The sequence below is a fragment of the Callospermophilus lateralis genome, chromosome 1 (assembly GCF_048772815.1).
Source record: "Callospermophilus lateralis isolate mCalLat2 chromosome 1, mCalLat2.hap1, whole genome shotgun sequence".
NCBI lineage: Eukaryota > Metazoa > Chordata > Mammalia > Rodentia > Sciuridae > Callospermophilus > Callospermophilus lateralis.
In genome coordinates this window covers 88,632,915-88,656,301 of record NC_135305.1, presented here as the reverse complement: position 1 = coordinate 88,656,301, position 23,387 = coordinate 88,632,915, and the positions used below count along the sequence as shown (strand labels likewise).

The window sequence follows — 23,387 nt, the reverse complement described above, 5'->3', positions numbered from 1 at the left end:
GTCCTGTACAGGTGGAGCTTGACATGGAGCTTGCATGTGGGTACTGGGCAACAGCTTTGGAATTACCCAGCTGCTTCACTCTGACTGGCCATGTGCCTAAACCTTCAACACATGAGCCTCATAGGACATTTCAGATTCAAATTATAACACCACCAAACCAGTAAATGTTCAAAGACCTACACCCACTCATGTGGTGTATTTATACATGTCAGTATTTATACATGGGGAAAAAATGACAGGAGAAACCACTTGATTGGTTATAGGTTGACATTAGCCTTAGATGAACATGTTTTGGGAGTTTGTACTCTGTGATTAGCTGAAATCTTGGATGCTTTGATTGGCTAAGAATCAGCCACTTGTTTTTAGAATAAACTTTCAAGTTATGTTGCAGTTTGTTTACATATTAAGTTAGGTTACAATTTACTCTGTACAGAGAGGGAGCTTTCAGCCAAATTTATTTTAACAGAACTCCAGATGTCATGAGGTCTGCATGTTATGTAAGCTATCACATATGTTGGCATATAATTGTAATATCACCTTAATATATTTTTAGCATCTGTAGAGTTGTTTTAATAGCTCCCTTTCCAATTTTTTAGCTTTATTATTTCTTTTCTATTTCATATATTTCTGCTTCGACTTAGTTTTTCCTTCCTGCTACCTAGTTTGAAACTAATTTGATTGTTTATCTCGCTTTTTTTTTGGTACAAGTACTTTAAGTTATAAGTGTTCATCTGAGTACTATTTCATTCCAGAGATTCTGATATTTTAAACTTTATTATCTCATAGTTCAAAGTACTTTTTATTTACTTTTCTTGTGCTTTCTTCTTTGACCCATGAGATATTTATAAGTGTGTCATTTAATTTTGAAGTAGTTGAGACATGGAGGTGGGGTTCTATGTAGTTTAAGGTGATTGATTTCTAATGTAATAAATCATGCAGGAAACAGTCTGCATGACTTCAATTTTTTTAAATTTCAAAGCTTATTTTGAATATAGTCTATCCTTATTAATTTTCTACTTGTCATTTTTGTGTATAGTTCTCTATAAATAACAAATAGGTAAAGGTGGCTGATAATGTTTTAAGCCTTCTATATGATTACTCCTTCCAGCAAAGTGAGGGGGTTTAAAATTTCCAAATATGATTGTGGATTTGTCTTTCTAGTTTTATAAATTTTTACTGCATGTATTTTGAAATTTTGTTATTAGGTATATACACATTTAGGATTGTTATACTTTCTTGAAGAAGTTATCCTATTATGGTTATGAAATATTCCCCCTTTATCTCTGAATATCTTTTTCTTGAAATTTTATATTAATAGGTCTACTTCAGATTTCTCATGCTTACTCTCCTCATTTTTTGCTTTTACCTTATTGGTGTATTGGTATTTAAAGTGAGACATATGTATAGAGCATATGGTTATTGCTTGATTTTTACAGATGTTGAATATTTATCTTTTTTTTAGTTGTAGTTGGACACAATGCCTTTATTTTATTTATATATTTATTTTTTATGTGGTGGTGAGGATCGAACCCAGTACCTCGCACTTGCTAGGCGAGTGTTCTACTATTGAGCCACAACTCCAGCCCCAAATATTTATATCTTTTAGATTACAATATCTACTTCATTTATATTTAATTATTATTTTTTTTAAAGAGAGAGTTGGGGGGAAGAGATAGAGAGAGAATTTTTTAATATTTATTTTTTAGTTTTTGGCGGACACAACATCTTTGTATGTGGTGCTGAGGATCGAACCCGGGCCTCACGCATACCAGGCGAGTGCGCTACTGCTTGAGCCACATCCCCAGCCCTATATTTAATTATTGATATTATTTTTTAAAAACTTGACATGAAAGTCAAGTTAGTGGAAAATTGGGTAAATGATAGGTTTGATGATAGAATATTTCTAGAAAACAGGTTGGTAGTTCTGCTGTTAGGCTCAGAGAAGATTGTTGGAATGGTTTTGTTACAGTTGTTCATTCTCTCATTTATCATATGTTCACAGTAGCAGATTTATTTTCTCGTTTGTTAACACTTTATTTTGCAAATAAAAATTCTGTCATCAGAAAATAAAAACAACAACAAAATAGATGTAATGAGGTCTGGGTAATTGTCCCAGTTCTACCTCTTAAGTGTATAGATCAGCTTTACCATTAGGATACGAGGTCAAAGCCTATGGGTCACCTCTGCTTCTTTCTTTCTTTCTTTTTCTTTTTTCTTTTTTTTTTTTTGGTACCAGGGAATGAACTCAGGGTCTTCAATCAGTGAGCCACATCCCCAGCCCAATTTTGTATTTTATTTAGAGACAGGGTCTCACTGAGTTGTTTAGTGCCTTGCCATTGCCATGGTTGGTTTTGAACTCATGATCCTCCTGTCTCAGCCTCCAGATCTATAGGAATGCGCCACCTCACCAGGTACCCTCTGCTTGTTCTGAGGCTCTAACAAAATAACTTAAAGAAAAATAAGACATTTAAAATTTTTTTCTTTAGTTGTTTATGGACCTTTAGTTTTATTCATTTATTTATATGTGGTGCTGAGAATCAAACCCAGTGCCTCACACACCAAGGCAAGTGCTCTACCACTGAGCCACAACCCCAGCCCAAGACATATTTTATGAGGCTTGGAGAAGATGGGGGTAGACTTGTCTAAAAGCTGATATACCCACTCCACAGCCAGAAGTGAAACAAAGTTTTCTAAATCATAGGCCAGAAAGGTCATAGCCCAGCAAGGGACATCTGTGGAAATTCACTACATGTGTAAATGTATATAGAATGAAAAATAAAGGTCCCTCCTATCTATACATAGTCATATATAATGTCCCTTTTCCTGTACCTACAAATAGAAATGTGCCAAGTACACTGTTTTGCAGGTACTACTTTGTAGACCAAACTATTATGGAGATGATTATCCTATTATCAGTATCTAGTTCACTCTTTTAACATTTTTTAGTGTTTTTCTGATGATCAGATTTAATATTTCTGTTACGGAAACAGAAAATCATCACTCCAGCTTTCACTACTTGTTCAGCAGTTTGGGGGCTCCCACATTTCCAACTTTATCTAGAGTCTAGATATACTCTTAAGGCAGCCTCAGTGCCCTGATAGACCTCTTTCAGTAAAATGTTCCACGTGGAGGCATTGAAGAGACCTGAATCATACCGTAGTTTTGCCTTCTTTTTTCCCTTTTTATATTTTTTTTTTGGTCCATTAGGCATTCGTGACTAAACACTAACACCCACGCTGTGTTTGATAGCGTGTGTTTATGTGTCATTACTTAAAAATGAACACAAGCATCTGGTGCTGATTTTCTAAACATAGAATCTAGCAGCCTTTTCAGGCTGTTTCAGCAGAATGGTGAAAAGTGAAAATGAACCAGGAGCCCAGGCCCAGTTTATAGCCTTAAGACCCTGGTGGTCCCAGAGCTTGTTAGTGAATAGAAAGAAATCCCCACAGCAGACTGATATAGCAGTGATGGTCCTGACTGTACCCCATGGATGGGGCACTGAGCAGTGGTCCTGCAGGCTAAGTTCAGGGTGGTCAGCATAGGAATGGAAGGCTGTCAGAGCTGAGAAGTTGCTCCTGATGGCTCTGTTGTGGGGTAGGTAGAAGCCAGGGCAAAGGGACCCCTGGGACAGAGGCCCTAACTGTGCTGGAATACGTGATTGCCTTCCCCCTAAGAGCCCGTTCCTTATTGAGTAGTGGATGTTATGCTGGGTAGGCAACCTGACAAAACCACCATTATTTTCTGGAACCAGACTACCCCATAGTCTTCCTACTTCACGTTCTTTCTACAATCTCTTTCCCTTTTTCCAAAATAAAATCATTACAGTGGGATAATAAGTTATTATTTCAGTGAATTTAAGATGTAGTTCTCTGCAGGATCACTTTATTTACATGGGGTCTTGAGTGCTGAACATATTTTACTAACTGATATAGAAACAATATAATTTTAAGTTTTTACTACAAATATCCTTTTATTCTGACCTGGTAGCTACCTGTGGCTCAGTGAAGTGTTATGCTCCTATTAATGTGGTTAATGAAGTTTTGCTTCTTGTTTTTTCTTTTTTAGCTATGAAAAACCTCCTCCTGGGCTTATTAAGGTTAGTGTGAAGTTTTTACTCTGGTTATTCTGTGAAACATACTTAACACACTCAATAACTTGTTACGAAAAAATGTCTGTATAGGTTTTAAATCTCCTTTTATGAAAATAACAGTTTCTTCCCTGCAGATGCCAGATAGGTCCTAATTTGGGGCCTTGCGCCTCTGTGGAAATTTCATCAAATGTGTTACCTTCCCTAGAGAACCAGCCAGGCGCAGCACGTGTGTGTGCGGGTGTGTGTGTGTGTGTGTTCATTTGTTCGTATGTGTTTGTTCCTGGGCTATAGCTCCCCTTCTCTCACTGGTTGTCTCTCCTCAGAGCACTGCTGCCTCATTTTCCTTGCCTACCTTGCCTGGCCAGCTCTTCAGTACACCCCATGCTGAGGTCTTGAATATCTTCAGCTCAAAGAGCAGCCTCTCAGGAGACCTGAGAGCGCATCTACTCCAGCCTCCCTGGCCACCCTGTCAGGGTGTTTCTCTGCATGAGGGAGACTAGAGTAGTAGGTGAAGCCAAAAGACCTCTTGTGATTGATAACTTTCTTTTTTTAGGTTGGGAGGATACTAGATTGAACTCAGGAGTACTCTCTCCACCACTGAACTATATCCACTGCCCTTTTTATTTTTCATTTTGGTCTCACCAAGTTGTTCAGACTGGCTTTGAATTTGTAATCTCCTGCCTCAGCCTCTTAGGTAGCTGGGATTAGGGATCACAGCTGCTGTGTTGGGCAATAAAGAACTGTTCTAATATAAAATACTATCCTATTATTACAGAAAACCTGGTTTACTTTTTTTTTTTTTGGTGGTGGTGGTGGTGGTGCTGGCGTTAGAACCCAGGCCTTATACATGCTAGGCATTCTACCATAGAGCTGCATGCTTCCCCACTTCAGTTTTATGCCTTGCCTGATTCCACACATTTTGAGGGAATGAAACCTTTTTTTGATCTTTGCATCTGATTTACATCAGAATGTGTCGCTCATAAATCATTCCTGTGTGAAGGACATACTTGTGCTTTCCTATAACTTTCCTGCAGGAAAGTTTGGTTTTGTTTTATGCAGAAAGTTGTTTTTTTGGTGTAGTTCTTCTCCTACATTGATTTCCTGTTTCTCCTACTGTAATGGCAACCCCTCCTCCACAGAAAAATCTTAATTACGCTTCTCCAGAGACCCTCACCATAATTGTTCTTAGACTGTCAACAGAACTTCTGCAAAAGGATTTTCAGGGGGCCGGGACTGTGGCTCAGTGGTAGAGCCTAGCAAGCATGAGGCACTGAATTTGATCCCCGGCAACTCATAAAAATAAAAACAAACAAAATAAAGGTATTGTGTCCATCTACAACTAAAAAGAAAAAAAAAATTTAATTTTCAGGTGGGCGGTATACTTGCAGAAGCAGAGTTGATAAGTAAGACTAACCCAAGGCCTTCACAGAGGCGTTTGCTTTGGCTGGGAAGCCAGCTGACAAGAAATGGGGAGGGAAACTCTCCCTTTCCCAGGCACTGATTTTCAAAGAGAGTGTCCTTGACCTGAATTGGTTGCCCAGAAAAAAAAAAAATCTATTGTTATATGGAATTCTGCAGATTATGAGCCTCTGAGCCTGTCCCCCTACACACTAGGTATAAAGTTCTAAAACTTTCTGAACTCTGGGTTCAGAGGGATTAATGGACTATGGCGAAAACCCCCCTTCTGAATCTGGCTGCAGCCAATAAACCTGCTTCCTGCTAATTCCTCAGTGTCCAGTCTCATCTGTCCTATCTATCAGGTATAATTTGTCTTTCTCTCTTGTTCATGGAGATGATTGAAGACGACATTGGGACCAACTGCAGAAGAGAAAGCAAGGCAATATTGGGTTGCTAGGAAGGAGGGACAAAATTCTAATGCTTTGTTGCCATGTTGTTTACACATTGTTTCCTTCATTTAGGAAGATGAGACTAAGCCAGAAGACTGTATTCCTGATGTACCAGGCAATGAACATGCCAGGGAATTTCTGGCTCACGCGCCAACTAAAGGACTTTGGATGCCACTGGGGAAAGAAGTCAAAGTTATGCAGTGTGAGTGTGGAAGAGTTTAAATAAAATGCAAGTTACATACTACAGTGTACAAAGTGTGCAAAAGCCTTAGGCTGTAATGTTAAACAACTGCAAGTGATTATTTTCAACAAAGATCTGGGGATCAGGCTTTTCCTATAAAGTGAAAGACATGACCAAATAACAATACTGTGTATAGATGTTCCCTTCCCAGGCAACTGTGAGTCAGTTCAAATAGTGACAGTGATCTCGGTAATGGTCTTTTGAGGGGCACAAAACCAATCTGATCCCTGGATGTTGGCATTGTTGCTGATTTTTACAAAACTAGAAAAGAATGAACACTGGGAGTAGGCCCACTTCAAATACTAGAAATCTATTATTCTCACTGTGGTTCTGTAGTTTCCTTAAAATGATGTTTATCTGATTGGGGCAAGCCTTTGATTAACTTACAGAGTTTATAAAATTGTTGTGGTCCAATTTGTAAATATATTTTCATTACTTTTAAGAAGGAACAGATTTATACACTTGGCCATGCTTGAGAGACCTCCTGGTACATTACCGTGTAAACAAATTTCCTTAGTTGTCATGTTTGTGGAATCTCAGGAAGGGGAAGAAAGCAGATGAGTATTTGTCATCACCCAGAAGTTTATAGCTTTTTATTTTATTTTATTAATTAATTAATTAATTTATGTTTTAAAGAGAGAGAGAGAATTTTTAATATTTATTTTTTAGTTTTTGGCAAACACAACATCTTTGTATGTGGTGCTGAGGATCGAACCCAGGCCGCATGCATGCCAGGCGAGCTTGCTACCGCTTGAGCCACATTCCCAGCCCAATTTATTTTCTTAATATATTTTTTTTAGTTGTAGTTGGACACAATACCTTTATTTTATTTATTTATTTTTATGTGGTGCTGAGGATCAAATCCAGTGCCTTGGTCATGCTAGGAGAGCATTCTACCACTGAGCCACAAACCCAGCCCCTATAGCTTTATTTAAAAAAGCTTAAATACCACTTCTCTGTGTAATGAGGTGGGTTGGTTGTATTTCACATATCTTTTTTTAATTGAGAAGTTAATGAAGCATATGCTTTAGTTGCCCTGACATTTTTTTTTAAAGGCCTATCGGGACTTCTTTAATATGTTTGTGTGGTTATATGATGTTGTATAATTTTCCAAGGGAAGATATTTTTGCATTTGTTTCCTAAATAACCCTTCTAATCTCCCTCTTCCTCTTCACAGTGATACGAGGTTCAGGTCTCACAAAACTTAGATCCATCCCAGATGGGAAAAAAGGTGCACGCACGCGCACACAAGCACATACATGTACACACTTTCATTATATTCATTGATTCTGGTGTTAACTGTAAAGTTTTCTCACCCTTTGATTTGTCTGCAAATCAACAATCCTTTTTTTGTTTGTTTGTTTGTTTTGTTACTGTGGATTGAATGTAGGGGTGTTTTACCACTAAGATATATTCCCAGTCTCATGCGTCACTGGGATTTCAGGCAAGAACCACTGTGCCTAGAAAGCAATTAATCTTGTAAAATTCAGATTATTTATTAGTATTTTTGAGGGGAGGATAGTCTGCATTACTAACAGTCTCCTTGTGTTGTCAAGTTTGCTGTGAATCACACTTGATATTTCAAGGATTCCTTTAATTCTAAGAGAATTTTGAATTAAAATGGTAGACATCTACATGTTAACCTAGATCCATGGCATTTCACAGCCCCTCAGTTTTACTATACAGAGGCAATTGGTTTAAATGAAGTTAGTCCTTTCCATACATCAAAGGATGGGGTAGATAAACACAGGGACAGTTCAGAGGCCATCCATGATGAGCTCCCAAAATTGATTCTTTTTAATGTTTTCCTGAATCCAACCCTCAAATAAAAATAAAAGGGAAATCTCTCCCTCTTTGGACTGTTTTCCATAGTTGCCAGCTTGAAGGGAAATTGGCTAATCTCACCCACAATCTCCTTTCCTGCTTCCTGACTTCCTTGGTTGATACCCAAGCACAGACTCTGACTTATGTCACTATTCCCATACAGTTTCATGATTTGCCTCATATCCAGATGGATCTGAGAGGATAAAACAGGTCAGAGAAGTCTCTCCATTCCTGCTTTACTCACCATTTCATCTTCCCTTTAGATCTCAATACATGATGTCAAGTTCATAATCATTGAAATTCCTTGAAGATGTGTTTTCCTGTGTTGCCTTGACACATGTTTTATATTGCCTTATGTCTCCTCCTTAGGTTTTGCTACCTTTAATAAAGGGCCTCTTTAAATGGGACAGTTTCCCTGTTCTGCAGGGAAAGTCACACTAGGGTTGTAATGGCATTAACATTTTTTAAGAGAACTGTGATTTATAAATAAGAATCAGCTGGACATGAAGGCACACACCTGTAATTCCAGGGATTTGGGGGCTGAGGCAGGAGGATCACAAGTTCAAGACCAGGCTCAGCAATTTAGCAAAGCCTAAGCAACTTAACAAGACCCTGTCTCAAAATTAAAAGGGGTGGGAATGTGTCTCAGTGGTTAAATACCCCTGGATTTAATCCCTGGTATGTATAAATAAATAATTAAATAAGAAAGAATGAATCAGAGCCACTTGATGAATGATGAATGGAAAAGATTTGCTCTAAAAAATAGAGTGAAGTATATAAAAATAAATTTTCCTTTTATGGTACTTTTGCATTGGGTTGATTCATAAATACTTGATGATGGAATATTTATTTCTAAAGCTTATTATTAAGATTCAAGGATGTCTGTGAAAGCAATTAGTTTACCTTTGTTTTCTCTGATCTTCCATTCATAGTTTACTGACTACCTTTGCTTTTAGAATGGGAGTCTAATTAAGAAAAACTTTAATCTGGATGAGGTGGAGCTGTTATCTTACAGAAATATTTCCCTTTTTCTTTTTAGGTTGGCGATGCAAACGGTATGGTCACCGAACGGGTGACAAAGAATGCCCTTTTTTTATCAAAGGCAACCAGAAGTTAGAACAGTTCAGAGTAGTAAGTAAAACCCCAGTGTCAATTCACATTTATCACACTATCAATGAGCCAGGTAGTCACCAGTGAAATGAATATTCATATAAAATACATTCCCCAGAAACATTTTTTTCAGAGCATTTCATATTAAGTTCTGTGTTAAATTGCATTTGTGAGACAGATTAGTTCTTTTTTGAGAGGGTGGGTGCAAGAGATCAAACCCAGGGCCTGGTGCATAGTAGGCATTTGCCTCACCACTATGCTGTACCCCTAGCCCCAAATTCAGTTCTTAAACAAACAAAAAACAACAACTATTTTAAAATGTTGTTTGCTGCCAAGTTTGATAATGCACACCTGTAATCCCAGTGACTCAGGAGACTGAGGCAGGAGGATCAGAAGTTCAAAGTCAACCTCAGCAATTTAGCAAGACCCTGTCTCAAAATAAAACATAAAAAAGGGCTGAGGATGTGGCTCAGTGGTTAAGTGCCACTGGGTCCAATCCCTGCCGTACCCCACCCTCCAAAAATAAACAAATAACACCTAATTCTTTTTCTTTTTTTTTTGGTACAGGGAATTGAATCTAGGGCACTTAACCACTGAGCCACATCCCCAGCCCTTTTTATTTTGAGACAGGGTTTCACTAAGTTGCTGAGGCTGGCTTTGAACTTGTGATGCTCCTTCCTCAAATTCTCGAGTCACTGAAATCACAGGGGTGCGCCACCATAATTCTTTTTCTTAAGTAGTCATTATCTATTCAAACCCCCCATTTTTAGTTATATAAAAGGTAAGTTTTAGGGCTGGGAATATAGCTCAGTTGTAGAGTGCTTGCCTTGCATGCAGAAGGCCCTGGGTTCAATTCCAGCACCACACACACACACACACACACACACACACACACACACAAAATATATATATATATCGAATTTTAGCCAGATGCAGTGGTATAACCCTGTAATTCCAGTGAATCTGGAGGTTGAGGCAGGAGGATTGTATGTTTGAGGCCAGTCTCAGCAACTTAGTGAGATCCTATCTCTAAACAAAAAATACAAAGGGCTGGGAATATATAGCTCAGTGGTAGAACACCCCTGGGTTCAATTCCTCTTACCATTAAAAAAAAAAAAAATCATGTAAAAACGAGGGACTTCATTTCCCAGTTTTTGTTTAAAGATATCTTTTAATTAAGCTAGAAGTGTGTGTATATTTCCTCACTAGATCTATTATTTCCTTGCTTTATTTTAACAGAATCACCTTCTAGAGGTGATAACTCATTGTTCAGTAACTGCTTCTGCCAAGTGGTGAATGTACTGGGGTAGTCAGCATATATCAAAATGGGGTCAACAGATGTGGCTCAGCAGTAGAGACTTCACCTCGCACGGATGGGGCCCTGGGTTCGATCCTCAGCACCATATAAAAATAAATAAACGAAATAGAGATGTTGTGTTCAACTACAACTAAAAAATTAATATATATATATATATATTTTTTTTTTAAAAAAGTATGGAGGATGTAGCTCAGAGGTTTGATCTCTAGTACCCGTCCCCCAAAAAAGGTGAAAAAATAAAGTATATTTAAGTACTTGAAGCCGATTTAAATGATCTATATAAGAATATATTTGCCTTAAAAGAATATATTGCCTTTAAAGAAAATGGGAACCTTACAGTAGGATTTTTACCACCAGATCGAATCTAGTCTCTCTGTCCAAAGGAGGTCTGCAGCAAGTAGTTTGACACATGTATTTTCAGACTTCCTTGGTGATATGTAACATGCATTTTTATGTTACTTATGTATGTATGTACTTATTTATTTTGCTGCATGGGATATTGAACACAGGGCCTCATGACTCTTAGGCAAGCACTCTACCAGTCTTTTTTTTTTTTCATTTTATTTTGATACAGGGTCTAGCTAAGTTGCCTAGGCTGGCCTCCCACATGACATCCTCCTTCCTTAGCCTCCTAAAATGTTGAGATTACAGGCATGTGCCAGTATGCCCAGCATTTTTAACTTACAAATTACACTTTTTTTTTTTTTTTTAAATAGTGCTGGAGATTGAATCCATGGCCTTGTGCATGCAAGGCAAGCACTCTACCAACTGAGCTGTATCCCCAGCCCCTAAATTACACATTTTTAACATTATTATTACAATCATTTTGTAACTCATTTATTTCACCTAATATTATCTCTTAGTCATCTATCCATGTAGACCAAAGAGAATCACCTCAATATTTCTCAATTTGAGTACTGTTTTATTATACCTCAATATTTCTCAATTTGAGTACTGTTTTATTGTACAAAGACAATGCCACTGTTTATGGAGTTATTTCCTGATGGATAATATTTAGTTATTTCCTGTATTTTTCTAACAGAGAAATTCTTCTTGTAGCTTTAATGAATTTACAATGATCTGACTGTTTTTTGTTTTTTGTTTTTGTACTGGGGATTGAACCCAGGAATACTTTATGACTGAGCTACATCCCTAGTCTTCTCTACTTTTTATTTAGAGATATGTTCTTGCTAAGTTCCTGAGGCTGACCTTGAACTGGTAATCTTCCTGAGTCTCTGGGATTACAGGCCTGTGCTACTGCACCTGGTGTGATGATTCTTAAAAAGGATTAGTACAGCTGAGCACAGTGACACACACCTGTAATCCCAGCAGCTCAGGAGGCTGAAACAGTAGGAGCTGGAGTTCAAAGCCAGTCTCAGCAACTTAGCGAGTCCCTAAACAACTCAGTTAGACCCTGTCTCAAAACAAAATACAGGAAAAAGGGCTGGGGACACAGCTCAGTGGTTAAGTGCCCCTGGGTTCAATTCCCAGTACCAAAACAAAACAAAAAAAAGACTAGAACAGCCTCAGCCTTGAGTAGCTGGGAAAATAAGTGCATGACACTACTTTTAGCTTCACATACAAACCAAGACAAATTGTAAAGGTGATGTCTTGGTAGATGGGGTATGAGTCTTAGTAAGAGGCTTTTTATGATATAATCTATTGTGTTTTCTGGTTTTTGAATCATGTGAGTATACAACATATTCAAAAACTAAATTTAAAAATACTGTGTTCTAGTAAAAAAATGGATTAGAACATGTTAAAGCTATATCAAACAATTTTTTTAAATTGGTTTAATTACACAATTAAAAAATTTAAAAATATCTTAAAAATATTTTCTTAGTTATAGATGGACACAATACCTTTATTTATTTTTATCTGGTGCTGAGGATGGATCCCAGTGCTTCACACATGTGAGGCGAGGGCTCTACTACTGAACCACAACCCCAGCCTGGGACTTAATTTTTATTTAACTAAGAGTCCACAAAGCCTAACCAGACTTTAATCTTCTCTGACCCTTAAGGCACATGAAGATCCCATGTATGACATCATTCGAGAGAATAAAAGACATGAAAAGGATGTGAGGTGAGGTCATCCTGATGAAAATAACAACCTATTAAGTCTTAAATTGATTAGCATTGGAAACAGCCATTCTGATAACAGGGGGATGGTATTTTAACTGAGTGACTGGAGGGCAGATGTTTTAATCAGCTTTTTCCTTCTGTGATTAAAGGATCTGACCAGCACAATTCTAGAGGAGAAAAGGTTTTTTAGAAGGCTTTCAGTTTCAGAGATTTAGTTCATAGAAGGCTGGCTCAATTCCTCGGGACTTGAAGACGGCTGAACATCATGGCAGAAGAGTGTGGCAGAGGGAAACAACTTAAGAGAGACTCTACTTGCCAGATACAAATATATACCCCAAAACCATGCCCCAATTCTCATCTCCTCCAGCCACACTCTACCACTTCAGTTAATTCCTGTTGGGATTAATTCACTGATTGGGTTAAAACTCTTACTTAAAACCCTATCATTTTTCTCCTCTAAGCCTTCTTGCATTGTCTCATATGTTAGCTTTTTTCCCATCCAAACCATAACTTCAGGAGTCACTGCTGAAAAGGCCAGTGTAGAGGAAACCAGCAGGCAAGCCTCCTCTTGGCCCAGTACAGTCACACAACTGGAAGTGATGCTGGCAATCCACACTGTGGTGTCTACACATAGTGTGCAATTGACCATTCCATGTCATTTAGTTTATCTTCAATGTCATTGAGGATCTGAGGTGTTAAAATGTATTCTTAGCCACAATTAAAGAGAGTGTTAAAAAAAAAAAGAGGGTTTGTTTTCAAATTAGTTGCATTGAATTAGTTCTCAAGGAGTTGATTACTATAAAATTGGGGGAAAGGTTAAGTGTGCATCAGTTAGAAGTTAAAATTTTAAGGACTATTGGAACCTGTAGAAATATTTAAGACAATGAAAAGATAAGTATTATTTTTAGTGAATTAATCATGATTCTTCCCCTCTTGATACTGCTTTTAAATTATGCTTATCTAAGAGATGGGGATGTTGCTCAGTGGTAGAGCATTTGTCTAGCATGTGTAAGACACTGGGTTCAATCCCCAGCACTCAAAATAAAATTATGTGTATATAAGAAACCTATTGAAGTTAAAAATCACATTTCTTTGATCAATCTTTTATGTCTAGGATTCAGCAACTAAAACAGTTACTGGAGGATTCCACCTCAGATGAGGATGGGAGCAGTTCCAGTTCTTCAGAATGTAAAGAAAAGCATAAGAAAAAGAAGAAGAAAGAAAAGCATAAGAAAAGGAAGAAGGAAAAGAAAAAGAAGAAAAAACGGAAGCATAAGTCTTCTAAGTCAAGTGAGAGTTCAGACTCGGACTGACAAGAATTAGATTCTCTACAAAAATCAAACACTGTGGCCAAAGAACAGGGAGATGTGACCCAGGAGTAACAAGTCACAGAGGACATCTGGCTTCACAGCTGTGGTTCTTACCACCTTGCCATGGTGAGCTGTCTCCACTCAGGTGCTAGGTCTGGACTGCGCTGAATTCCTCCAGGAAGGCTTATTCATTGACCCCTCCCTGCTCTTTGCTTGAGTCTATGAGTCCCTTGAAAGGCCTCCTGCAGCCTGGCAGGACAGTGGGGTATCTCTGGGGTGGTGCTTTTGGGTGTTAGCACAGCTTTTGCCCATTGTGAGTGACTTATTTCCCACAAGCTTTAGGCTGGACTCTTCTATGTTGTTGAGTATAATAAAAGCTTATGATTTATTTTAAAAATGTAGTTATTTATGAATAATATCAGCATGTGGTCCAAATTAAAAGAAAATTCTTCCTAATGCCTTTCTATCCCAGTTCCTTCCCCATTGGCTACCAATCTTACTAATTTGGTATTGACATCTTTTAGAAGTATATATCACAAATATGACTTTTTTCTTACATAAATACACCTGTGTACTGTTACTTTTTAAACTTAACAGTATGAAAGTAACTATCTTTTTTTTTACACCTTTATTTTATTTATTTATTTTTTTATGTGGTGCCTTGCATGTGCTAGGTGAGCGCTCTACCACTGAGCCACAACCCCTCTCCCTGAAAGTGACTATCTTAATACCGAGCAAATATGGCCTCGCTGCTATATAAAATGTAATGCTTATAGTCATCTGACATGATCAGTTGATTTGAAGGGAGTGGTTCGTGTAACAACAATGAAAACTCTTGTGTTACTTTGTGTGTGGGGGCAGGGAGATACTGCTGTACTAGTGTACTCACAGATGCTCAACCACTGAGCTACCTCAGTCCTTTTAATTTTTTGAGATAGGATCCCACTAAGTTCCTGAGGCTGTCCTTGAACTTGGGATCCTGTTTCAGCCTCCTGAGAGCTGGGATTATAGGTGTGTTCCATTGTCCTTGACTGACTTGTTTTTAAACTTGTCTGGACCTTGTGCCACTGAGATTTTCAGGTTTTTGACTCAGAAAAGATTTAAGAATGTAGGAATGCCACATCCTGGCTTACACCCCTCACTTGCTTCCTCCTCCTATTGTCTGAGCAGCTGTGCTCTTGTAACTTAAACTGGTTAACAGCAGAGGTCAGGTGGCACCTGAAACTAAAAGAAAAATTCGGTTCTTCACTGAGTCAAAGTGCAGCCTGCTGAAAGACAAGTGTGTCAGTCTACATCAAGCACATACTGCTGCTTTCAGCCCTCAGCTGGAGTCCTAGAAACTCACACTTCCTTTTCCTGCCTCTTTTCCTAGGAACTGGATTATCCCCTCTGCAGAAAGCAGAGAGTCCAAGCCCAGAGCCTTGGAATACTTCCAGTCTTGGTCTTAGAATACTCCCTTAAATCACAAGAGTCCAGACTGGAATATTGAGGACTACTAATAATAATACCAAACATATTATTACCCCTATCAGTTAATTACCTCCAACTCAACTGAAAACTGAGCCCATAAAGCAGACCAGCAAAGTTTGCTAGTTGCCTATTCAAATCTTGCTGCTCACATCTCCAGGAACTGCATTTTCCATTCCTCTCCAGGAGGCATTATCAGCCCTTAGACCAACCTTAGCCACGATGACTTTTTCATCATTGTGGTATGCAGAAATTTAAGATGACCCCATGAGGGTTCCCCTTCATCTTCGGCAGTATTAAAAAAATGGATTTCACTCTTATGATTAGGTTGTTCTCCTCATTCAGGAGAATGAGGTCATTTGAAACAGGGAGAATGAGGTCATTTGAGTGTTCTTAATTAAACCAAAAGAGCCCTTTAAAACTCCAGAATTTTCTCTAGCTGGTAACCAAGAGAAGAGATTTCAAGCCTATGAAAGATGTCATGTGTCATCACTGGCTTTTAAAGATAAAGACAAAGGGCCACAAGATGAGACGGTTGCAGACCCTAATAGCAGGTCCTGAGCAAGGAAATGCCTTCAGCTGAAAGCAACAAGAACTGAATTCTGCTTCCTCAGTGACATGGATGCATATTGTTCCCCAGAGCCTCAGGTAAGAGCCCAATACCACTGGCAATTTGGTTTTGGTTCACTGCACAGCTAAGCAGAGAATGCAGCTGAGCCTGCCCCATCTGACATGGAGTTGCTGATAATAAATGGTTGTGTGAAGCCTTTTTAGAAATTTTTCACAGAGCAATAGAAAACGTTGCAAACTCTGCTTTGGGAAGGTAATGTCATTCATGATTATTTCTTGCTTGTCTACATCATTCTCTGACTACATTGAGCCCCATACCAGGACCAGGAGGCACATGCCCTATTAGATCTTCTTTCTCAGTGCAGCTCAGATCACACTGGATTGCTTCATTGACTTGGGCATCAGCTATCTTGAGGAGGTCAGGAAGTGGAAAATGTAACGGCAGGGCAGGCATAAGGAATCTCATTTCCCCACAAAGACATTGAGCTTATCGTGCACTTTGATGTCATCCTCCTAGTTACATAGCTCCACGTTTACATCAGACTCCAAATTACAACCAGGAAGCTCAGGTCCTATTAGATGCAGTTCCTTGGTTCAGTTCATATCACATCGGATCCCTCCATCAGTTTTAGTGTTAATCCTCTTGAAGATGTAAAGATCTGAGTGATCAGATCTCAGAGAAGGGCCACAGTGATACATCTCTCCTAGTATGGCAGTTCAAATATATCTTGTACTTCAACATCGGAGTCATGTTCATGTGGCTCTTTGTTTTCATAAGCTTCCTTGTTTATTTCAGCCTCCTCATCTACTTCAAACTCCAGATCAGGATGAGCATTTGTGCTGTGAGATGTTGCTTCTCAGTCACCCTAACATCCAGTTGGGTCACTGCATCAACTTTCTTGCACTTCTGGGTGGGCGGGGGGAAATGGTTCTCTTCACTGAGGTTCTTCTGGGCACTCACCTGCAAGCTCAGGTCTTCCGCCTCCATGCTGGACTAGAGTTGCCTCTCCTGCTGGAACTGGCTTACTGCTATAAGCTTACACCCTTTCCTCTTTACATTATTTGGCTTTAGTCAACTGAAGCTCATCTCTGACTTTATTGGTAGTTGGCAGGATTTGGGGAGCAGTCCCACATCCATTCTTTTTTTGACCTAAGGTCATCTCCACACCAGTACCTGACTTCTTCAACTTCCTCTTCTTCAATTCCCAAGTGCTGTTCCCATAACCTCACACTTCTTTGCTCATCTGTATTTGTGATGTCCCCACCCTCAGAAAGGTGGCAAAACACACCCTGACTCTCATAAGAATGCTGGGAAATGACATTGGACTGGGCCACTTTCTCTGGTATACTTTCATCATAGGCCAGGCAGGTCATACAAACAGATGCTTTCTTTAAAAGCCCTTCAGAATGTGACTGCGAAAGATCCACTGCCCCTTTCTACTCTTTTTCTTGAGGCAGCAGAGCTTCTGAGAGGTATGTTTGCATTCAGAGTGTTATCAGAAGGTCTCACACCATGTAGCAACCTCTCTGGAGCCACAGATGATAAAGCACCATTGCTTTTTCCAAGAATGTTTTTGGTATCTGTGTCAACAGCAGAAGGGATACTGGTCATATTGCCTTTGTCATGGTACATGGGTGTATTGATTGGTGCACGTGTTTCTAGCCTGCTCAGGACCAGTTTGAGTCTCTTTGTTTGCTTTTTTTCTTTTAGATACCAGGGATTGAACTCAGGAGCACTCGATCACTGAGCCACATCCCCAGCCTTATTTTTTATTTTATTTAGAGACAGGATCTCACTGAGTTGCTTAGTGCCTTGCTGTCACTGAGGCTGGCTTTGAACTCCCCAATCCTCTGGTCTCAGCCTACTTACCACTGGGATAACAGGTGTGCACCACTGCCCCCAGTGTTCCTGTTTGTTTTCTTTTTCCAAATCCATTATAAAGCCAAAATTTTGTTGTATGATAAAACTTAGGGAATATAGGCCTCAGGTTAAGTATAGACAATAGAGATTGTGGCACTAGAATGGCAGCTCCAATAAATATGGAAAATACAAACTTCTATTTCTTTTTTTAAAATTTATTTTTCAGTTGTAGTTGGATATAATACCTTTATTTTATTTGTTTATTTTTATGTGGTGCTGAGGATTGAACCCAGGGCCTTGCATGTGCTAGGCTAGTGCTCTATCACCAAGCCATACTTAGAATATGTAACTTCTTTTATAACTCTTGTAGGTAGTACCAATATTCACTCAGAAAGCACCAGAATGAGCATCTACTGGTAAAACAGAATTACTTCCAGGACATTGTTAACTACTGCTTACCAGTTCCTTCCTAGATTTTCCTAAGATTCAACAAAGAATGGACAATGACTCCCCCCCACACACAACTGAGTCTCTTTTTATTCTTTTGATAATCTCTTCCAGAGTGAACTATTTCTGTTGTAGGTGATGAAATGTACAAGGTTCCATACTTAAAATGTTGGCACTGCTTTTTTCCCTTTATTATAAGTTAGAATTAAAACTTGTTTTTTATATTCCAGTTGCAGAAGTAGTTCTCACTACAAGAGTTATCTGAAGACAGTCAGCTTTCTAATTGTGGCCTACAATCAGGCTCTAACTTTCTCCAGGAACACTACAGGTTGGATTTAGTTTAAACACGTATTAAACTAAGAGAACTTCTCTCAAGTGAGTTTAAATGCACTTTAGTTTTAGGCAAACCTACATGACATTCTTAAAAGACAATGCCTCCACTCCAAATAAATCCCTGTAAAAACAAATGTGCCCAAGATGATTTCTTAAGTCTTGATGTTATGTGGATGACAAGCAGCAGTTAGTTATGATGACAGATGATAGATCCAAAGCAACTGCCAAATTTGTTAACCTTTTTCCATTTCTTTTCTTTCTTTTTTAAAAAATTTTTTAGTTGTAAACGGACAGAATACCTTTATTTTTATGTAGTGTGGAGGGTTGAACCCAGTGCCTCACAGATACTAGGCAAGTGATCTACCACTGAGCCACAATCACAGCCCCACATTTTTCCATTTCTAAACCATCCTTAAAGAAAATCATATATGGGGTCACACCATCCTCACGGTAGTCCAGGAGAGAGACCAGACCATCTGTATTCATGTTTTCACCAATGAAGAATTGGTAGTTTTTGAAATTAGTTTTTGAAATCAATGTACTTGATTTGTTCCGCAGCCCCTATCATAAAAAGTTTTACTCTCTCTGGTCTCTATTCTTCAAGTTTGTCTTTGATTGACTTCATGTAATCTTTGATGTACTTCTTGTATGCTTCTTTTGTGAAGCTGGTTTCCTGCAAGTGGTGGTTCATGACAATATTAACACCAGTGATTACTGTGCTTTTGGTACCTTCGGCCTTGGGTCCTTCGGAAGAGGCCAAATAAGCAAGTCATCAATGTTACCCTTTCTTTTACCATCTTGCCCTCCATCTCCAGGCAGAGCCTGTCTGAGATCTCCCAGATTTGTAAATATTGGAGAGTATCTCGTCAGGGCAGATGAGGTCCCAGAGCAGCGCTGAGGGGGAGGAGGGAATGGGCAGAAAAGGCCAACCCAGCCACTCACCAACCTCATATTTGGATAACGACTTGATCAGTGGAGCCTGTAGACCCTTTTTTAACCTCTACATCTAATATCTTTTCACAAGTTAGTTTGCATTTAACTATTGCCCATTGACCTACACACCAGCCCCATGTTCAGTTGTTTTTACAAGGGAAGAAGCCAAGGTAAAGAAATGTTAAAATTTTATTCAAAATTAGATTATTAAGAATGCATGCAAGGGCCTGGCATAGTGTCACATGCCTGTAATCCCAGCGGCTCAAGAGGCTAAGGCAGAAGGATCGAAAGTTCGAAGCCAGCCTCAGCAAAAGCAAGGCGCTAAGCAACTCAGTAAGTCCTTATCTCTAAATAAAATACAAAATAGGGCTGGGGATGTGGTTCAGTGGCCAAATGCCCCTGAATTCAATCCCTGGTACCTCCCCCTCCCCCCAAAAAAAAAAAGAATGCATTCAGGGCTGAGATTACAGCTCAATGGTTGAACAGTTGTCTAGAATGTGTGAGGCACTGAATTCAATCCTCAGTACCACATAAAATTAAATAAAATACAGGTATAGTGTCCATCTACAACTAAATATATATATATATTTTTTTTTAATTTTTTTAGTTGTTGATGGACCTTTATTTATTCATATGTGGTGCTAAGAATTAAACTCAAAGCCTCACTCATGCTAGGCAAGCTCTACCACTGAGCTACAACCCCAGCCCTAAAAATATATTTTAAAAAATAATAATGTATTTATAGTTGGGTGTGGTAATGCATACCTATAATCCCAGGTACACAGGAGGCTGAAGCAGGAGGATCACGAATTTGAGGACAGCCTAGGTAAGTTAACAAGGTCCTGTGTCAAAATAAAATAAAAAGTCTGGGGATATAGTTCAGTGGTAGAGTGCCCTGGGTTCAATCCCCAGTAAAACAAACAAACAACAAAAAAAAAACATTCATAATAATAGCCCTCACATTTTAATTATACAGCACAGAGTTGACTTTGTTCTAATAAGTAAAAATCGCCCCTATCTCAAAAAGTAAAAGAGGATATCTGGGCACAGCAGTGCATGCCTGTCTTCCCAACAGCCTCGGAGGCTGAAGCAGGAGGATCTCAAGTTCAAAGCCGGCCTCAGCAACTTAGTGAGGCCCTAAGCAACTCAGTGAGACCTTGTCTCTAAATAAAAATATAAAAAGGGGCTGGGAATGTGGCTCAGTGTTTAAGCGCCCCTGGGTTTAGTCCCCTGGCACCAAAAAGAAAAAAAAATTAAAAGGGCTAAGAATGTATCTCAGAGGTTAAACACTCTGGGTTTAATCCCCAGTACCATAAATCAGTAAATAAAGTGGGTGTAGCCATATTATTTTCAGAGAGAGCAGACTTCAGAGTAATGAAAGTCGTCAGGGATAAAAGGGTTGTTATTTAATAATAAAGGGGACAATGCCAAGAAGACACAGCAATCCTTACTGTGATACACCTATCAAACTACTTGTCAACCAGGCGCATTGGTGCATGGATGAAATTCCAGCAGTTCAAGAGGCTGAGGCAGGAGGGTTACAAATTCCAGACCAGCTTCAGCAACTTATTGAGACCCTGACTCAAAATAAAAAATAAAAAGGCTAGGTACATGTATGAGTGCACATATGGTGCAATGCTACATCGTGTACAACCAGAGAAATGAAAAGTTGTGCTGCAATTGTGTACAATGAATCAAAATGCATTTTGCTGTCATATATACCTAATTAAAATTAATTAATTAAAAATAAATAAATAAAAAGGGCTGGAAATGTAGCTCAGTGGTCAGTGATAAAGTGCCCCTGGGTTCAATACCCAGTAGTAGGAAAACAAAAACAGACAAAACACAATTTTATCAAGTTATTTGTCAGTTTCTTTACAGTACTATAACTTTCTACTCTAACTGTATCCAAAAATGAGGTATTCTAACTTCAGAGAACCTGAAAGGAATTTTTTTTTTTTTTTTTTTGTACCAGCAGGCCTTTACATGTGAGAAGATGAAGATCCTCTAGCCAAGCTGTATGGGGTCATCTCATACCATCCTCAATAATGGCATACAAATGGCTAGGAAGCTCTAGACCATCTTCCTAATTCTTTTTTTTTTTCTTTTTCTTTTTTTATTATTTATTTATTTTTGCATTACAATTCTTAATACACCATTATACCATAATTTATCATATCTCTGATTATATATAAGGTATGTTGACACCAAATTCACATCTTCATACATGTATTTTGTATAATGATGAGGGTCTCCTTTCACCATCCATGCTATTCCCCTTCTCCTTCCCTTTCCCTCCCTCCCTATCTAGAGGTAATCTTCCTCCCTTGCTCTCCCTCCCATCTTCCTAATTCTGTAAATTGATTCAGGGATGGGTTACAAAGCCATACCAAGGGGAAATATCTCTGGAACTCCTGCTAAGACTACTGTAAAGAGACAGCTCTTCTCTGGGGTTATTATCCATACAGGCCTAGAAGTGTGGGGACCATCTGTATCAGGATGACATCATGAACTCAAAATCCTTCCTCACATACAGTTTTCTACTTGGGAAGTTACCCATTGTACACAACACTCAGTACTAACTATAGAGACCATTAAAATTATCATTGCTACCTGAAGAGCAGACTGGAGAATCACCCAATTCCCCAAAGTTGTTCTTGTACCTACTTCCTATAAATGTTCATATGCTCTCCTCTTCCTTCCTCTGTGTCTGCCTTTTTGCTCTCTGAAGTTATTATAATTATAATTAACCACTATTCTGTTAGAAATCCTACTTGTCTACCCTCCCTATTATAATTAACCACTATTCTGTTAGAAATCCTACTTGTCTACCCTCCAGTCTTGTCCTTCATATCATGTACTTTTTTTTACTTCAAAGTAGCAGCTTTCAGAATGTTTAGGTTTTAGCCCATGCCTGTATTCCCAGCAACTCCTGAAGCTGAGGAAGTAGGATCTCAAGTTCATAGCCAGCCTCAGCAACTTAGCAAAGCCCTCAACAACTTAGTGAGACCCTGTTCCAAAATAATATTAAAAGGGCCAGGGATGTGGATGTGGCTCAGTGGTTATGTGCCCCTGGGTTAAATCCCAGTACAAAAAAAAAGTTTAGGTCTTGTCGAAAAATATTTAACAAGGAGCACTAAATTTCAATGAAGGAAAATTTCCCACTCCAACAGGTTAACAACATAAGAGAATGCCATTTCTTTCTTTCTTCTGTGTGTGTGGGGGGTGGGGGTGCAAAGGTTTGAATCAGGTCATCATGCATGCTAAGTACATGTTCTACCATTGAACTAAATCTGAAGCCCTAGAATAAGATTCTTATTTGACAACTGGGTAACCCTGGTCAAATCACTGCTTACTCCCTCCCTGAGTTCTTCATTTCCTTCATTTTGCAACAAAGACAGCAACATCTCTTCAGGTTGTTGGTATAGCAAATGAAAAGAATGCATTTCACATATTTAACAGAGAAACTATAACTCAAACTTTACCTCCCCAAACTTTTTTTTTTTTTTAATACTGGGGAATTGTACCCAGGATCACTTACCCACTGAGGCACATCCCCGGCCCTTTTATTTTTTATATTGAGACTGGGTCTCCTTAGTTGCTTAGGATCTCTCTAGGTTTCTGAGGCTCTTTTGGAACTTGCAATCCTCCAGCCTTCAGCTCCAAAGTCTCTGGAATTGCAGGTAGCCACCGTGCCCCTGCTCAAACTTACATTTTAACATGAAAGGCAAGCACCTTCCTCTTTTGCTGCCATCTTCTCTTTTGCTTCAGGACAGCGTGAGGGAAGAGAAGTAATGGAGAAAAGGATCAGAAAATCATCAGGCATTGGTTTATGGGGGCAGAGGGTATAATCCCATTGATCCTCTACACAGATTCCCTTACCTGTCCCAGTAACACAAAGAGAATTGTGGGCAAGATTCTGGAACCAAAGACCTGAGAACAGCGGGGCCAT

The 23,387-nt window shown here is 38.9% G+C and overlaps 1 protein-coding gene and 1 pseudogene across 4 annotated transcripts in view; one reads left to right on the top strand and one right to left on the bottom strand.

Annotated features, from left to right (window-relative positions):
* LOC143405466 (retinitis pigmentosa 9 protein-like) overlaps window positions 1-20,246 on the top strand; it is a 26,246-nt gene extending 6,000 nt beyond the window's left edge. Inside the window, exons 2-8 of one of the 4 annotated variants that reach the window (XR_013092120.2) lie at window positions 4,066-4,096; window positions 6,010-6,139; window positions 9,042-9,133; window positions 12,454-12,515; window positions 13,629-13,950; window positions 15,731-15,939; window positions 20,213-20,246. Coding sequence is in view for 2 of the 4 variants with exons in the window: in XM_076863780.2 (XP_076719895.1) it covers window positions 4,066-4,096; window positions 6,010-6,139; window positions 9,042-9,133; window positions 12,454-12,515; window positions 13,629-13,827 (514 nt within the window). In the remaining 2 variants the exon portion in view is untranslated. Of the gene's footprint in view, window positions 1-4,065; window positions 4,097-6,009; window positions 6,140-9,041; window positions 9,134-12,453; window positions 12,516-13,628; window positions 14,266-15,730; window positions 15,940-18,399; window positions 18,419-20,212 lie in introns of those variants that run through there. The other 3 variants (XR_013092121.2, XM_076863780.2, XM_076863781.2) reach the window with 3 other exon arrangements.
* On the bottom strand, window positions 18,863-23,387 carry LOC143397640 (translationally-controlled tumor protein-like; annotated as a pseudogene).